The sequence below is a fragment of the Ranitomeya variabilis genome, chromosome 5 (genome assembly GCF_051348905.1).
Source record: "Ranitomeya variabilis isolate aRanVar5 chromosome 5, aRanVar5.hap1, whole genome shotgun sequence".
Lineage (NCBI taxonomy): Eukaryota > Metazoa > Chordata > Amphibia > Anura > Dendrobatidae > Ranitomeya > Ranitomeya variabilis.
The window spans coordinates 268,819,955-268,837,671 of NC_135236.1; the positions used below are offsets into that span (position 1 = coordinate 268,819,955).

Here is a 17,717-nt window from a genome sequence, read left to right on the forward strand (position 1 = left end):
GGGGGCCCCAGGCATCTGCCTGGTCTGCCTGCCCCAAACGCTGGCCCTGGATATATACACAGTGGCTTTTGAAAGACCTCACCCCTCTTTGGTTTGCATCAATTCATGTAAAGAACATGCCTACAACTGCAATTACGGCTGCAAGTTGCTTTGGATAAGTCTCTATGAGTTTTCCTCATCTTGCCACTGGGATTTTTGCCATTTTCTCAAGGCAAAACTGCTCCAGTTCCTTCAAATTAGATGGTTTCCTCTGGTGAACAGCAATCTTCAAGAATGACCACAGATTGGAATAAGGTCTGGGCTTTCCACACGTTTCCCCTTAAACTACTTCATTGTTGCTTTAGCAGTATGCTTTGGATTATTGTTTTGTTAGAAGGTGAACCTCTGTCCCAGTCTCAAATGAATGACAGACTAAAAGAGGTTTTGCTGAAGAATATCCCTGTATTTCACACCATGCATCTTCCCCTCGACTCGGACCATTTTCCCTGTCGCTGCTGCCGAAAAACATACCCACAGCTTGATGCTGCTACCACCATATTTCACTATGGGGATAGTGTTCTTGGGGTGATGAGCTGTGCTGGCTTGGCGCCAGAAATAGCATTTACCTTGGTGGCCAAAAAGTTCAATTTTGATCTCATCTAACCACAGCACCTAACTCCATATATTTGGGGAGTCTCCCACATGTCTTTTAGCAAACTCAAAGTGAGCTTTACAATTTTGTGTGTAAGGAAAGGCTTTTTTCTGGCCACTCTTTCTTAAAAGCCACCTCTATGGAATGTACTGTGGTCATATGGACAGATGATTTTTCAGGCTGCTTCTTCAGGGTTTCTTTTGATCTCTTTGCTGCCTCTCTGATTAATGCCCTTCTTGCCCCGGCTGAGAGTTTTGGTGGGCGGACCTCTCTTGGCAGGTTTGTTGTGGTACCATGTTCTTTCCATTTTATGATAATGGATTTGATGGTGCTCCGGGAGATCATCAGAGATTGAGATATTTTTTCATAACCTAACCCTGACTTGTTCTTCTCAACAACTTTGTCCCTAACTTGTTTGGAGATATCCCTGGTCTTCATGATGTTGTTTGGCTAGCTTCCTAATGATGTTGCAACCTCTGTGGCCTTTCAAAAAAGGTAAAGTGACAGACCATGTGACGCATAGATTGCATACAGGTTGGCTTACTTTCACTAAGCATGTGTCATGGTTAGGACAAGATTATGTCTTGTACTCTCAGGGTTAAATGTTCTCAGCCTCTCTTTCAAGATGGGAGGGCTATTTATACTCGCTCCTAACGTGGTATCCTTGTCAGCTATAGGTTTTCTGCAGTCTGTATGCTTGACCTCTGTAGTGTGTGCTGGCTTGCTTCGTGTCTTGCTGTTACCTGCTTTATTCGCTTTCCTGGATTACTGACCCCTGGCTTGGCTTCTGACTATTCTCTGACTCTCCCTGTTGGTATCTTGTAATCTCCTGGCTACGACTTCGGCTTGTTTCACTATTCTTTTATGCTTATTCCTTCTCTGTTTCCCCAGCGTTTAGCTCCGCCCCCTGACCACCTCCCACTCTGTCACATGATCCTAGGTCCTTTTGCTTTACCTAGTCAATCTGTCTCATGTGAAAGGTCCTGTTGGTGTTCATGTTAGTTACCCGGTTTCTGGTCCAGCTCTGTTACTGCTGGATGCAGTTTCCCCTGCAGCAGTAATACCCGGGTATCGTGACATTATAGCTGACCTGATAGTTTTCTCCCTGGTGTGGGGGGTGGTGTTTGTATGCCATGGACCCTGCACAGGATCTCACCGCACAGGTTAATGAACTTTCTCAGCTTTTGCAGAATCTGTCTGTGGAACAGCAAGCCCTGGTCCACTCGCACCAACAGGTGCAGAGAGATGTGGCAGGTGCTTTACAGGTGCCTGCTCCATTTCGGTCCTGGGAGGGGGGTCCCTCTGATATATCCTTAGCGGACCCTGAACCGCCGGTAAAATTACCCGACACTTTTTCTGGAGATAAACAATTGTTCAGGGTCTTTAAGGAGGGATGTAAGTTGTTTTATGAGTTATGTCCCTGGGCCTCTGGAAATGAAAGGCAGAGGGTGGGGGTAGTTACAGTTAGGTCCATATATATTTGGACAGAGACAACATTATTCTAATTTTGGTTCTAGACATTACCACAATAAATTTTAAACAAAACGATTCAGATGCAGTTGAAGTTCAGACTTTCAGCTTTCATTTGAGGGTATCCACATTAAAATTGGATGAAGGGTTTAGGAGTTTCAGCTCCTTAATATGTGCCACCCTGTTTTTAAAGGGACCAAAAGTAATTGGACAGATTAAATAATTGTAAATAAAATGTTCATTTCTAGTACTTGGTTGAAAATCCTTTGTTGGCAATGACTGCCTGAAGTCTTGAACTCATGGACATCACCAGACGCTGTGTTTCCTCCTTTTTGATGCTCTGCCAGGCCTTCACTGCAGTGGTTTTCAGTTGCTGTTTGTTTATGGGCCTTTCTGTCTGAAGTTTAGTCTATAACAAGTGAAATGCATGCTCAATTGGGTTGAGATCAGGTGACTGACTTGGCCATTCAAGAATATTCCACTTCTTTGCTTTAATAAACTCCTGAGTTGCTTTGGCTTTATGTTTGGGTCATTGTCCATCTGTAGTATGAAACGACAACCAACCAGTTTGGCTGCATTTGGCTGGATCTGAGCACACAGTATGGCTCTGAATACCTCAGAATTCATTCGGCTGCTTCTGTCCTGTGTCACATCATCAATAAACACTAGTGACCCAGTGCCACTGGCAGCCATGCATGCCCAAGCCATCACATTGCCTCTGCAGTGTTTTACAGATGATGTGGTATGCTTTGGATCATGAGCTGTACCACGCCTTCGCCATACTTTTCTCTTTCCATCATTCTGGTAGAGGTTGATCTTGGTTTCATCTGTCCAAAGAATGTTCTTCCAGAACTGTGCTGGCTTTTTTAGATGTTTTTTAGCAAAGTCCAGTTTGGCTTTTCTATTCTTGATGCTTATGAGTGGCTTGCACCGTGCAGTGAACCCTCTGTATTTACTTTCATGCAGTCTTCTCTTTATGGTAGATTTGGATATTGATACGCCGACCTCCTGGAGAGTGCTGTTCACTTGGTTGGCTGTTGTGAAGAGGTTTCTCTTCACCATGGAGATTATTCTGCGATCATCCACCGCTGTTGTCTTCCGTGGGCACCCAGGTCTTTTTGCATTGATGAGTTCACCAGTGCTTTCTTTCTTTCTCAGGATGTACCAAACTGTAGATTTTGCCACTCCTAATATTGTAGCAATTTTTCAGATGTTTTTTTTTCTGTTTTCGCAGCTTAAGGATGGCTTGTTTCACCTGCATGGAGAGCTCCTTTGACCGCATGTTTACTTCACAGCAAAACCTTCCAAATGCAAGCACCACACCTCAAATCAACTCCAGGCCTTTTATCTGCTTAATTCAGAATGACATAATGAAGGGATTGCCCACAACTGTCCATGAAATAGCCTTGGAGTCAATTGTCCAATTACTTTTGGTCCCTTTAAAAACAGGGTGGCACATGTTAAGGAGCGGAAGCTCCTAAACCCTTCATCCAATTTTAATGTGGATACCCTCAAATGAAAGCTGAAAGTCTGAACTTCAACTGCATCTGAATTGTTTTGTTTAAAATTCATTGTGGTAATGTCTATAACCAAAATTAGAAAAAGGTTGTCTCTGTCCAAATATATATGGACCTAACTGTATGTCTTTATTAAGGGGTTCCCCGCAGGCATGGGCTTTCTCTCTCTCTCCCTCTGCTCCTGAGCGTATGTCTGTGAACCTGTTTTTTGAGTCCCTGGGGCTCATTTAAGATGAGCCTGATAGAGTGCGTCTTGTAGAAGATATGGTGATGAGTGTGACACAGGGGAAGCACTCCGCTGAATGGTTCTGCTCAGAGTTTAGGCGCTGGGCAGCTGAAGTTTCTTGGAACGATGCAGCCCTGAGGGGGTTGTTCCGCATGGGTCTGTCTGACCATCTGAAGGATGCTCTGGCACTTCATCCTCCTCCTGATACCCTGGAGGACGCCATGACACAGGCAGTTCGTATGGACCGGAGACTCCGTGCTAGAGGAATGATGCAACAGGAGACTTCATTGTTCTCTAAATTATGTGACGCTGCACTTGTATCTGAGCCCATGGAGATTGGGTCAGTCTCGGTCTCTGAGAGAGAGAGAAGACACCGCAGAGACAATCAACTGTGTTTTTACTGTGGAGCCTCTGGTCATTGGAAAAGGAACTGTCCATCCTGCCCTTCTGTGAAAGCATCTGAGAAACGACTGAGTCTGGGCAACAATCGAGGAGGTTGTCCAGACTCCCAGGTACATTTTTTTCTCGCTTAAAAAACTTGTGCTCCAAGTGAAATTGGAACTTGCTGGCGGTCCTGTGGTGACAACGGCTTTTGTAGACTGCGGTTCTTCCGTTAATTTGATTGATGCCCAAGTTGTGACTCGTAATAAGATAGGGACAGTTAGGTTAAAAAACCCTGTTAAAATTGTGGCTGTTTATTTATCTCCTCTTACCCGGGATGGAATTTGTTTCAGGACTGATGTTTTTTCTCTGAAAGTGGGTTCCACTCACGTGGAGCAATTAAGTTGTTTTGTATTGAATAATCTGCCTGCAGGACTGGTTCTGGGAATGCCCTGGCTGCAACGCCACAATCCTGCCATTGATTGGGGGGGGCGGGGGAATTTACTCAATGGAGATGTAAGGGTAATGGTCCGTGTTGTAACCTGGGACCTTTTGTTAACCCGATAAAGTCTGTATCTGTGTCGTCTGTCGGTCTGGAGGGTATTCCGGAGTACCTGAAAGACTTCGAAGACGTGTTTTCCGAAAGTGAGCCCGAAGCGCTTCCACCACATCGACCCGGTGATTGTGCTATTAATTTAATCCCAGGAGCCAAATTGCCCAAGGCTCATCTGTACAATTTGTCTGGGCCCGAGCGCCAAGCCATGAAAGAGTACATCACTGAGAGTCTCCGCAAGGGGCATATTCGGACTTCTGTTTCACCCGTCGCAGCGGGTTTTTTCTTTGTGAAGAAAAAAGATGGTGGTTTGCGACCATGCCTCGACTTTCGGGAACTTAATAAGATTACTGTGAAAAACACGTATCCTCTTCCTCTGATTCCTGATTTATGTAATCAACTTACTGGGGCCAAGTGGTTTTCTAAGCTTGACTTACGAGGGGCTTATAACCTGATAAGGATTCGAGAGGGAGATGAATGGAAAACAGCGTTTTTGACTACCGAGGGCTTATTTGAAAATTTGGTTATGCCCTTCGGTCTCACTAACGCCCCTGCTGTGTTCCAGAATTTCATTAATGTTGTTTTTTCTGACCTGATTGGGCGCTATGTTGTCATTTACCTGGATGACATCTTGATATACTCTGAGGACAGTCAGTCTCACTTACACCATCTTCAGACAGTTCTTGTGAGACTCAGGGAGAATCATTTATACGCTAAATTGGAGAAGTGCTCATTCTTTATGCAAGAACTGTCTTTTCTGGGATTAATTGTATCTGGGGATGGGTTCCGCATGGATCCGGGGAAGGTTCAGGCCATTTCAGATTGGGTGCAGCCTCATGACCTGAAGGGGTTGCAGCAATTTCTGGGCTTTGCTAACTATTATAGGAAGTTCATTAAAGGGTTTTCGCAGGTGGTGAAACCCTTAACGGATCTTACACTCAAAGGGGCGGAGGTAAAAAATTGGTCCGAGGCCGCAAAAAATTCCTTCCAGACCCTGAAGAAATGTTTTATTTCAGCCCCTGTGTTGATACAACCCGATCCGTCGAGACCTTTTATCATGGAGGTTGACGCATCGGAGGTAGGGGTGGGGGCAGTGTTGTCTCAGGGCCCGTCCACCCTTACTAACCTTAAACCCTGTGCCTTTTTCTCTAAAAAATTCTCTTCGGCTGAGAGAAATTATGATGTCGGCAAAAGGGAATTGTTGGCAATTAAATTGGCCTTCGAAGAATGGAGGCATTTTTTGGAGGGGGCTGTACATCCCGTTACAGTCATCACTGATCACAAAAATTTGGCCTATATCGAGTCTGCTAAGAGATTGACCCCCAGACAGGCTCGGTGGGCACTTTTTTTTTCTCGATTTCATTTTACCATTACGTTCCGACCAGGGTCTAAAAATGTAAAGGCGGATGCCTTATCCCGAAGTTTTGATTGTGTGTCCCCTCCAAAACCTCCTTCCTCCATTCTTCAACCTGGAGTGGTTGTGGCTGAAATCTCATCTGAGTTACAGAGAGAGATTTTGGAAGCACAGTCACAAGCGCCCAGGAATAAACCCCAAGGTAAACTGTTTGTACCTGATCATTTCCGTCTCACACTTCTGCAAGAATTTCATGACTCTGTGTTGAGTGCACATCCTGGGATTGCAGCTACCCGGGGGGCAGTAGCTAGGAATTTTTGGTGGCCTTCTATGGGTACTGATATAAAAAGTTTGTGAATACTTGTGGGGTGTGTGCTCGCTCTAAGAGCTCTCTGGTCCGGCCGGCCGGGGAATTGGTACCTTTGCCAATTCCGGATAAACCTTGGACACACCTGTCCATGGATTTTATCACTAATCTTCCTCCTTCAAGGGGCAACTCTGTAGTCTGGGTAGTAGTTGATAGATTTTCTAAACAAGCCACTTTGTGCCGTTATCTACATTGCCTTCTGCTGAAACCTTAGCTCGTTTGTTCATTCAGCATATAGTTCGGTTGCATGGGGTCCCTGTGAATGTGGTGTCTGACAGGGGTGTGCAATTTGTTGCTAGATTTTGGAGGGCTTTTTGTAAGAAGTTGGGGGTTACGTTGTCTTTCTCCTCTGCTTATCACCCGGAATCTAATGGTCAGACTGAACGCACCAACCAGTCGTTGGAGCAGATTTTAAGATGTCTTGCCTCTTCCAGACAGGAGGACTGGTGTGAGGTATTACCCATGGCAGAATTTGCATTCAACTGTCGTATTAATCAGTCGCCGGGCAAATCTCCTTTTCAGGTCAACTATGGATTTGTTCCGCAATTTGGAGAATTTTCCCGCATAGATTCTGGTTGCCCTGGTGCTGAGGGTCTGGTGCAACAGTTAAGAACCCTTTGGAGGGAGGTTCAGGGTAATATCTCCAAAGCTCAAAGGAGGTACAAACATTTTGCTGACAGGAGGAGGGGGTCAGCTCCTACACTGACAGTGGGGGAGAAGGTGTGGTTGTCCACCCGTAACATCAAACTTAAAGTACCCTCTATGAAGTTAGGCCCCAGATTTATAGGTCCATACAAGGTATTAGAGGTGATCAACCCAGTGGCCCATAGATTACAGTTGCCCGCCTCCTTCAAAATATCTAATGTCTTTCACAGGTCCCTATTAAAACCTTTGGGGACGGTTAGAGAAGATTCCTCATCCAATGTTCTGCCAGTGTTGGTAGAGGGTCAGCCGGAGTATGAGGTAGGGCGCATCATTGATTCACGGTGGAAGCGTCGAAGGCTTCAGTACTTAATACATTGGAAGGGTTATTCTATTGAGGATCGGTCATGGGTTCCCGCCAGTTCTGTGCATGCTGATCGACTGGTGCGGGCTTTTCATGCCAGGTACCCTGAGAAGCCTGGGGGGTCCAGTGGCCCCCCGTTAAAGGGGGGTACTGTCATGGTTAGGACAAGATTATGTCTTGTACTCTCAGGGTTAAATGTTCTCAGCCTCTCTTTCAAGATGGGAGGGCTATTTATACTCACTCCTAACATGGTATCCTTGTCAGCTATAGGTTTTCTGCAGTCTTTATGCTTGACCTCTGTAGTGTGTGCTGGCTTGCTTCGTGTCTTGCTGTTACCTGCTTTATTCGCTTTCCTGGATTACTGACCCCTGGCTTGGCTTCTGACTATTCTCTGACTCTCCCTGTTGGTATCTTGTAATCTCCTGGCTACGACTTCGGCTTGTTTCACTATTCTTTTATGCTTATTCCTTCTCTGTTTCCCCAGCGTTTAGCTCCGCCCCCTGACCGTCTCCCACTCTGTCACATGATCCTAGGTCCTTTTGCTTTACCTAGTCAATCTGTCTCATGTGAAAGGTCCTGTTGGTGTTCATGTTAATTACCCGGTTTCTGGTCCAGCTCTGTTACTGCTGGATGCAGTTTCCCCTGCAGCAGTAATACCCGGGTATCGTGACACATGTGACTTATGAAGGTAATTGCTTGCACCAGAAATGTTTAAGGGCTTCATAGCAAAAGGGGTTAATATATAGATGCACATGCCAATTTTTATTTATTTGGTCCCATAAATTTAATCTATGCCTATATTTTTCTCACTTCTCCAACTTAGACTATTCAGTGCTGATGCATCACACACAAATCAGACTGCAAAAATATTTTAACACAGGTTTTAATGTAACAAAATAGGTAAAAAGCCAAGGGGGTGAATACTTTCACAATCCATTGTACATAGTAGCATAGCTGGCAAGGACAGGGTTAAATCCCAGCTCTGCAGGGTCTTTATTAGATTTAGATACACCTGCAGGGTTTCACTAAAGGCCCCGTCTCACATAGCGATTTACCAACGATCACGACCAGCGATACGACCTGGCCGTGATCGTTGGTAAGTCGCTGTGTGGTCGCTGGGGAGCTGTCACACAGACAGCTCTCTCCAGCGACCAGCGATCAGGGGAACGACTTCGGCATCGTTGAAACTGTCTTCAACGATGCCGAAGTCCCTCTGCAGCACCCGGGTAACCAGGGTAAACATCGGGTTACTAAGCGCAGGGCCGCGCTTAGTAACCCGATGTTTACCCTGGTTACCAAAAAAACCAAACAGTACATACTCGCCTTTCGGTGTCCCTTGCCGTCTGCTTCCTGCTCTGACTGAGCCGCCGTACAGTGAGAGCAGAGCGCAGCGGTGACGTCACTGCTGTGATCTGCTCTCACTTTCCGGCCGGCAGTCAGTCAGAGCAGGAAGCAGACGGCAAGGGACCTGACGGACATCAGATGGTGAGTATGTACTGTTTTGTTTTTTTTACATTTACGCTGGTAACCAGGGTGTAAACATCGGGTTACTAAGCGCGGCCCTGCGCTTAGTAACCCGATGTTTACCCTGGTTACCAGTGAAGACATCGCTGGATCGGTGTCACACACACCGATTCAGCGATGTCAGCGGGACCTCAACGACCAAAAAAAGGTCCAGGCCATTCCGACCCGACCAGCGATCTCACAGCAGGGGCCTGATTGCTGGTACGTGTCACACATAGCGAGATCGCTACTGAGGTCGCTGTTGCGTCACAAAACTAGTGACTCAGCAGCGATCTCGCTAGCGATCTCGCTATGTGAGACGGGGCCTTAAGAAGCAGGCAGGCGATGTTTCAGTTTCAAGCCTTGAGAAAAGTTTATTTGAACCAGAATGTCACCACCCAACATGGGCTTAATAAAGTCCTCTTATTTTGATTACTATTGGAGTGCTGCCTACCTTTTTTTGCTATCTATCTATCTATCTATCTATCTATCTATCTATCTATCTATCTATCTATCTATCTATCTATCTATCTATCTATATTACTATCTATCTATCAGTCTATCTATCTATCTATCTATCTATCTTTATCAAAAGTGAGGTCTGTTATCTTGTCAGCACCAATGTAATAATTTAATAATGATATCTAATATTTCATTTCTAGAGTGCATATGTTTCAATGCAGAACACAAACTCTACAAAACTCTATTTGACAAATACAATCCATATATCCGACCAGTGGAAAATGTGTCTGACCCCGTAACTGTACAGTTTGAAGTGTCATTGTCACAGCTTGTTAAAGTGGTAAGATGTCTGATGTTCTTGACTGTCATTCATTTACACTGTCATTATATTATTTCATATATGAACCATTCTCTGCATCTAGGTGCGATGCATCCAATTACTATTATACAGTATTAAAGGGGAATTGCATGGAAAACACATGAAAATCCAGATGTCAAACTTTATGTAGCCATTGATTTGACTGTAATACAGATAATGGCCAAATATACAGTGGCATGTAAAAGTTTGGGCACCCCTGATCAAAATTACTGTTATTGTGAACAGTTAAGAAAGTTGAAAGTTGAAAATGAAATGATCTCTAAAAGTACTAAAGTTAAAGATTACATATCTTCTTTGTATTTTAGGGAATATATATACAGTATATATATATATATATATATATGTATATATATATATATATATATATATATATATATATATATATATATATATATATACACACACACACTGCTCAAAAAAATAAGGGGAACACTTAAACAACAGAATATAACTCCATGTAAATCAAACTTCTGTGAAATCAAACTGTTCACTTAGGAAGCAACACTGATTGACAATCAATTTCACATGCTGTTGTGCAAATGGAATAGACAACAGATGGAAATTATTGCCAATTATCAAGACATACTCAATAAAGGAGTGGTTCTGCAGGTGGGGACCACAGACCACATCTCAGTACCAATGCTTTCTGGCTGATGTTTTGGTCACTTTTGAATGTTGGTTGTGCTTTCACACTCATGGTAGCATGAGACTGACTCTACAGCCCACATAAGTGGCTCAGGTAGTGCAGCTCATCCAAGATGGCACATTATTGCGAGCTGTGGCAAGAAGGTTTGCTGTGTCTGTCAGCGTAGTGTCCAGAGACTGGAGGCACTACCAGGAGACAGGCCAGTACACCAGGAGACGTGGAGGGGGCCGTAGGAGGGCAACAACCCAGCAGCAGGACCGCTACTTCAGCCTTTGTGCAAGGAGGAACAGGAGGAGCACTGCCAGAGTCCTGCAAAATAAAATAACCTCCAGCAGGCCACAAATGTGCATGTGTCTGCACAAACGGTTAGAAAACGACTCCATGAGGATGGTCTGAGTGCCCGACATACACAGATGGGGATTGTGCTCACAGCCCAACACTGTGCAGGATGCTTGGCATTTGCCACAGAACACCAGGATTGGCAAATTCGCCACTGGTGCCCTGTGCTCTTCCAGATGAAAGCAGGATCACACTGAGCACATGACAGACGTGACAGAGTCTGGATACGATCTGCTGCCTGGAACATCCTTCTGCATGACCACATATCCAAGCTCTTTCCACTTCCTGCCGACTTCAACTCAAAAATATTTCACGAATCCGTACATTCCTCAACCAAGAATCTGCAAAAACCCTAGTCCATGCCCTCATCATCTCTCGCCTTGACTACTGCAACCTCCTGCTCTGTGGCCTCTCCTCTGACATTATCGCACCCCTCCAATCTATTCTAAACTCTGCTGCCCGACTAATCCACCTGTCCCCCCGCTATTCCCCGGCCTCTCCCCTCTGTCAATCCCTTCACTGGCTCCCCATTGCCCAGAGACTCCAGTACAAAACCCTAACCATGACGTACAAAGCCATCCACAACCTGTCTCCTCCATACATCTGTGACCTCGTCTCCCGGTACTTACCTACACGCAACCTCCGATCTTCACAAGATCTCCTTCTCTACTCCCCTCTTATCTCCTCTTCCCTCCTCTTCCCACAATCGTATACAAGATTTCTCTCGCGTATCACCCCTACTCTGGAACCCTCTACCACAACACATCAGACTCTCGCCTACCATCGAAACCTTCAAAAAGAACCTGAAGACCCATCTCTTGCGACAAGCCTACAACCTGCAGTAACCACCGATCGATCAAACCGCTGCATGACCAGCTCTATCCTCACCTACTGTATTCTCACCCATCCCTTGTAGATTGTGAGCCTTTGCGGGCAGGGTCCTTCCTTGACCTATAGCGGGACAGGATCACAGAGAGGTTAAAAGGCCCCTCCCACCTCCACCCTCCAGTGTTTTTCCTGTTCCTTCAGGGGATGGTTGTAAGAGAGGTTGCTCCAGGAGTGAAGATAGAAGATGGACGTTTTATTGGGCTCAGGGGGATTGTGCGGCTCATCTATACCTTCCCCCTGTCAAGTAGCCCGGGGCTCAAACCCTCCGGGTGGGGGTCCCTCAGCCACAGAGACCAGCAAGTGGACAAGGCTCCTGGGTAAAGCTGCTTCTTCCCGCAGTGGAGGCTCTCAGCTCCGACACCGGCTGGCAACCCGCTGCTACTTCCTGAAGTCGCCTGGTAGAGAAGGCCGTCGCACTTCCGCTGATGTCAGAGCAGGATGCCAGGGCATAAGGTCGGTGTGCGTTCAAAGGTAGAACGCGGAAGTGCAGAACAAGACAGGCAGCAGGCTGGTTTCCTGGATCTCGTGGGGCACAGGAGAGAAAATCATTGGCAGCAATGCAGTATTCCTGATGGGATGCCGCTTCCCTTCATGGTGGGCTCTCGGCATTACCAGCTCCCCCTGTTTTTCTAGCAGGTATGGAGCCAGCACAGGTGAGTGCATAGTGGAATATTCTGTTGATGGTCTAGCCCTCTGGGCTGATGCTAGTCTCATGCCTTTGTGCCAAAGCTGTGCCTAGAGTCTCATGTGCCGAGGTATGTTTTCACATATGCACAGCTAGGCCTTGGACCTCTAGGCTATAATAAAGCCATATGTCCAGGCTACACCTCATGATTTGACTTCAGTTAGTTCCATGTCTTGTCTGAGCCTTATGATTGAGCTTTAGAGTGACTTTTTGAAGTTTTCCATTTTTTGGGTCGATAAACAGGTGTTTCACTTTTCTTTGCAACTTAACTACTCTATCCATAGGAGGACACATGGTGTTAATGCAACTCATTGTCTTCATGAAAACTGCCCTCTAGCTGCGGCTCATTAATTAGCTCCTTTGGGTGGGGTCAGTCTGACAAATGAGATGTACTATCCAGAGTGGAGATTTATCTGGAACTCTGAGAGATTGCTCTCTTGCTTGTAACTGTGGGACTGTTTGGCACCTTCAAGCATGGCTGTAGTTCTATGCATCATATTGAGTGCCTCTGTGCATTATATTGCATCATAGTGCCTCTATGCATTATATTGAGTGCCTCTGTGCATCATATTGCATTATAGTGCCTCTATGCATTGTATTGAGTGCCTCTGTGCATCATATTGCATCATAGTGTCTCTGCATTATATTGAGTGCCACTGTGCATCACATTGCATCATAGTGCCTCTGCATTATATTGAGTGCCTCTGTGCATCATATTGCATCATAGTGTCTCTATGCATCATATTGTTTGCCTCTGTGCATCATATTTCAACATAGTGCCTCTGTGCATCATATAGTATCTTAGTGCTTCATATTGCATCATAGTGCCTCTGCATTATATTAAGTGCCTCTGTGCATCATATAGCATCATAGTGCCTCTATGCATCATATTGAGTGCCTCTGTGCATCATATTTCAACATAGCAACGTAGTGCCTCTGTGCATCATATTGTATCTTAGTGCATCATATTGCATCATAGTGTCTCTGCATTATATTGAGTGCCTCTGTGCATCATATTGCATCATAGTGCCTCTGCATTATATTGAGTGCCTCTGTGCATCATATTGCATCATAGTGCCTCTATGCATCATATTTAGTGCCTCTGTGCATCATATGGTATCATAGTGCCTCTGTTAGTGCCTCTGTGCATCATATTGCATCATAGTGCCTCTATGCATCATATTGAATGCCTCTGTGCATCATATTGCATCACGATGCCTCTATACATCATATTGAGTGCCTCTGTGCTTCATATTGCATCATAGTGCCTCTATACATCATATTGAGTGCCTCTGTGCTTCATATTGCATCATAGTGCCTCTGTGCATCATATCGTATCATAGTGCTTCATATTGCATCATGGTGCCTCTGCATCATATCGCATCATAGTGCCTCTATGCATCATATTGAGTGCCTTTATGCATCATATGGCATCTTAGTGTCTCTATGCATCATAGTGCTTCATAGTGCATTGTATTGCATCGTATTGCATCATGGTGCTTCATGGTGCCTTTTTGCTTCATATTGCATCATTCGCAAGATGACTTCACTGCATTCAAGCAGGCAACACTCGCTTTTAAATCTGCTCTCACCTCTGCTAAACAGGCCTACTTCACAACCCTCATATCTTCCCTATCCTACAACCCCAAACAGTTATTCAAAACCTTTAACTCCCTCCTCCGCCCCCCACTGCCCCCTCCAACCCCCCTCATTTTTGCTGAGGACTTTGCCACACACTTTAAAAATAAGATCGACTAAACAAGGCAAGTCTTCATTGTTCAACCACCACAACCCCTTTGTATACCAGACCAATGCCCGAACCCCATAACCTCCCTATCCAACATCACTGAAGGGGGGCTTAATTGTCTCCTCTCCAAATCGCACCTCACCACCTGCGCGCTCGACCCCATCCCATCCCACCTCCTCCCCAACCTCATCATCACACTTATCCCATTCCTAACCCACCTCTCCAACCTATCACTAACTTATGGCACCTTCCCTTCTGCTTTCAAACATGCCACAATCACGCCTATCCTTAAAAAGCCAACCCTCGATCCAACAGCTATGTCCAGCTATCGCCCAATATCGCTTCTCCTATTCGCTTCCAAACTCCTGGAGCAGCACGTCCACGCTGAACTTTCTCTTTGACAATCTACAATCTGGCCAACCGCCCCATCACTAAACTGAGACAGCCCTGACCAAAATCACTAACGACCTATTTACAGCCAGAGCTAATGGACAATATTCTGTACTCCTTCTAGACCTGTCCTCTGCTTTTGACACAGTTGACCACTGCCTCCTACTACAGATCCGTCCTCCTTTGGCATCAAAGACCTCGCCCTATCCTGGATCTCCTCATACCTTTCCAACTGCACATTCAGCGTCTCCCACTCCCCCGCTTCCTCCTCATCCCACCCTCTCTCTGTTGGAGTCCACCAAGGCTCTGTTCTAGGACCCCTACTCTTCTCAATCTATACACTTGGCCTGGGACAACTCATAAAGTCTCATGGATTCCAGTACCACCTTTATGCTGATGACACTCAGATCTACCTTTGTGGCCCAGACGTCACCTCCCTGCTGTCCAGAATGCCGGAGTGTCTATCAGCCATATCCTCCTTCTTCTCCTCTCGCTTCCTCAAACTCAATGTGCACAAATCTGAACTCATCATCTTTCCTCCTTCTCATAGATCTTCCTTACCTGACCCATCTATCGCAATTAACAACGTCACGCTTTCCTCCGTACCAGAAGTCCGCTGCCTCGGAGTAACCCTTGACTCTGCCCTGTCCTTCAAACCGCACATCCAAGCTCTTTCCACCTCCTGTCGCCTCCAGCTCAAAAATATCTCCAGAATCCGTCCTTTCCTCAACCGTCAATCTACTAAAATTCTTGTGCATGCCCTCATCATCTCCCGCCTTGACTATTGCAACATCCCTTTCTGTGGCCTCCCTGCTAACACCCTTGCACCTCTCCAGTCCATCCTTAACTCTGCTGCCCGACTAATTCATCTCTCTCCTCGCTACTCCTCCGCTTCCCCCCTCTGCAAATCTTTTCACTGGCTCCCATTCCCTCAGCGTATCCAGTTCAAATGACTAATACTGACCTACAAAGTCATCCATAACCTGTCTCCTCCATATATCTCTGACCTAATCTCCCGATATCTTCCCTAATTTAATCTTCGGTCCTCCCAAGACATCCTTCTCTCCTCCACACTTATTCGCTCCTCACCCAACCACCTCCAAGACTTCTCCCGAATATCCCCCATCCTCTGGAATTCTTTGCCCCAACACATCCTACAATCAACCACATTTGGATTCTTCAGAAAAACCTGAAATCCCACCTCTTCAGGAAAGCCTACAGCCTGCAGTGACCCTGCTGCCTCCTCATCACTACCGAAGCTAGTGCCTCATCAACACCAGAGCTCCTGCAACCCTCAACCTATTGTCTCCATCCCCACCATCCTGTAGAATGTAAGCCTGCAAGGGCAGGGTCCTCGCCCCTCTGTAGCAGTCTGTAATTGTTAGTTTTCTTACTGTAAGTGATATCTGTAATTTGTATGTAACCCCTTCTCATGTACAGCACCATGGAATCAATGGTGCTATATAAATCAATAATAATAATAATAATGGTGCTTCATGGTGCCTCTATGCGTCATGTTGCATCATGTTGCTTCATAGTGCCTCTATGCATTGTGTTGCATCATGTTGCTTTGTATTGTATCATGTGGCATCAAGGTGCTTCATGTTGCATCACAGTGCTTCATGTTGCATCGTATTGCATCATGGTGCTTCATATTGCTTCATGGTGCTTCGTGTTGCATCATGGTGCTTTATATTGCATCATAGTGCTTCATATTGCATTGTGGTGCTTCATATTGCACCATGGTGCTTCATATTGCACCATGGTGCTTCATATTGCATCACGATGCTTCATATGGTATCATAAGTGCTTCATATTGCATCATAAGTGCTTCATGATTCCTCTATACATCATATTGCATCATTGTGCTTTTTTTGCTTCATATTGCATCATAGGGCTTCATAGTGCCTCTATGCATCAAAATGTGCCCCTGTGCCACATGGGGTATCATTAGTGTATCATAGTGCCTCTGTGCTTCATAGTACCTCGTGCCTTGTGCCTTTTTTGCCTCTGGCTGTGGGCCTCTGAGTTAGACCTTCTGACTTTGTGCCTTGTTGCGTGGCCACACATTGTATCATCGGCCTACCACTTCACATTTTGTCTTGGGCCCCAACTATGGTTATAAAGTCCTCGTGTTTTGGACCCAGATTGAGCTTATGTTGCTTCATTCTTTACAATAGGGCTTAGCCAAACAAACAGCTATGCTTGAATTGGCTTAGCATTTCTTCCGTTTGGAACAGATTTCTCAAGTGAGCTACTACCTTGAGTGCTAAAGGCAGGTCTCTTTCATAATTAGCTTTAAAAGGTGACATACTTCTTTTTTGGTTCATCCTATAAAAGGACACACTACTGTCCTGGGAGCAGAAAATCCCACGAGGTGGAAGGAAAGAATCCTTCCCAACTCCACATACGGCAATCAGACTACTTGCCTAGTTCAACATCCAGTAGACAGATTCTTGTCCCATAAGTCTGTTGTGTTATATTTACCAGGGACGGTATCACTGCCTTTGGTACCTTGTGGCGAATCAGCAGCACTGTGTCAGGTGGCAGAGGTTCACATACTCTCTGCTCTTAGGGCTCCTAAGATAAATGAAACTGTATCCAGGACTCTTACAGTTGAGAACCCATAGTCCCACTGCCTCACAGTAGATAATCTCCCTCTGTGGTTGGAAGAAACCTACTTTTCTCTAGCCATAGAGTATGGTTACAGGGGCTGTGCTGTGTGATCATCTGCTGCCTGCTAGATGGGTAAGGAAGAGCGCCAGGATATACATTACTTGTTGATGTGAGACAGTTACTATGAGTTTGGTCCTGGGGGTTTTTACCTGGTCCCATTAAAAAGAATTATAGCACTGAGCACTTTATTGAGGTTAATGGAAGTGAGTGGGTGATCACACAGGTCTGGTACCGTTGTTGTTTCCCTATGCTGAACATGTAATATTAGATTTACGGTATTGTATTTTAATTGTTATCATTATTGATGATTAATAAAATTTGTGATACTTTTATATACGAAAGTGGACTTGAACTCCGTTTGTGTATATGGTTAAAAGTCTGAGTTTGGAGTGTCCTAATGCTATGTTGTGGCCCAGGGTTCATGGTTCATCTATGGTAAGATGAACGAACATTAAAGCAGGATTGTATCCATAATGGGATTTAGTTATGCATTTCTA

The 17,717-nt window shown here is 45.4% G+C and overlaps 1 protein-coding gene across 2 annotated transcripts in view; it reads left to right on the forward strand.

Annotated features, from left to right (window-relative positions):
- LOC143775753 (neuronal acetylcholine receptor subunit alpha-3-like) overlaps positions 1 to 17,717 on the forward strand; it is a 125,300-nt gene that overhangs the window by 52,951 nt on the left and 54,632 nt on the right. Inside the window, exons 1-2 of one of the 2 annotated variants that reach the window (XM_077264270.1) lie at positions 8,099 to 8,193; positions 9,671 to 9,810. Coding sequence is in view for 1 of the 2 variants with exons in the window: in XM_077264269.1 (XP_077120384.1) it covers positions 9,671 to 9,810 (140 nt within the window). In the remaining variant the exon portion in view is untranslated. Of the gene's footprint in view, positions 1 to 8,098; positions 8,194 to 9,670; positions 9,811 to 17,717 lie in introns of those variants that run through there. The other variant, XM_077264269.1, reaches the window with a different exon arrangement.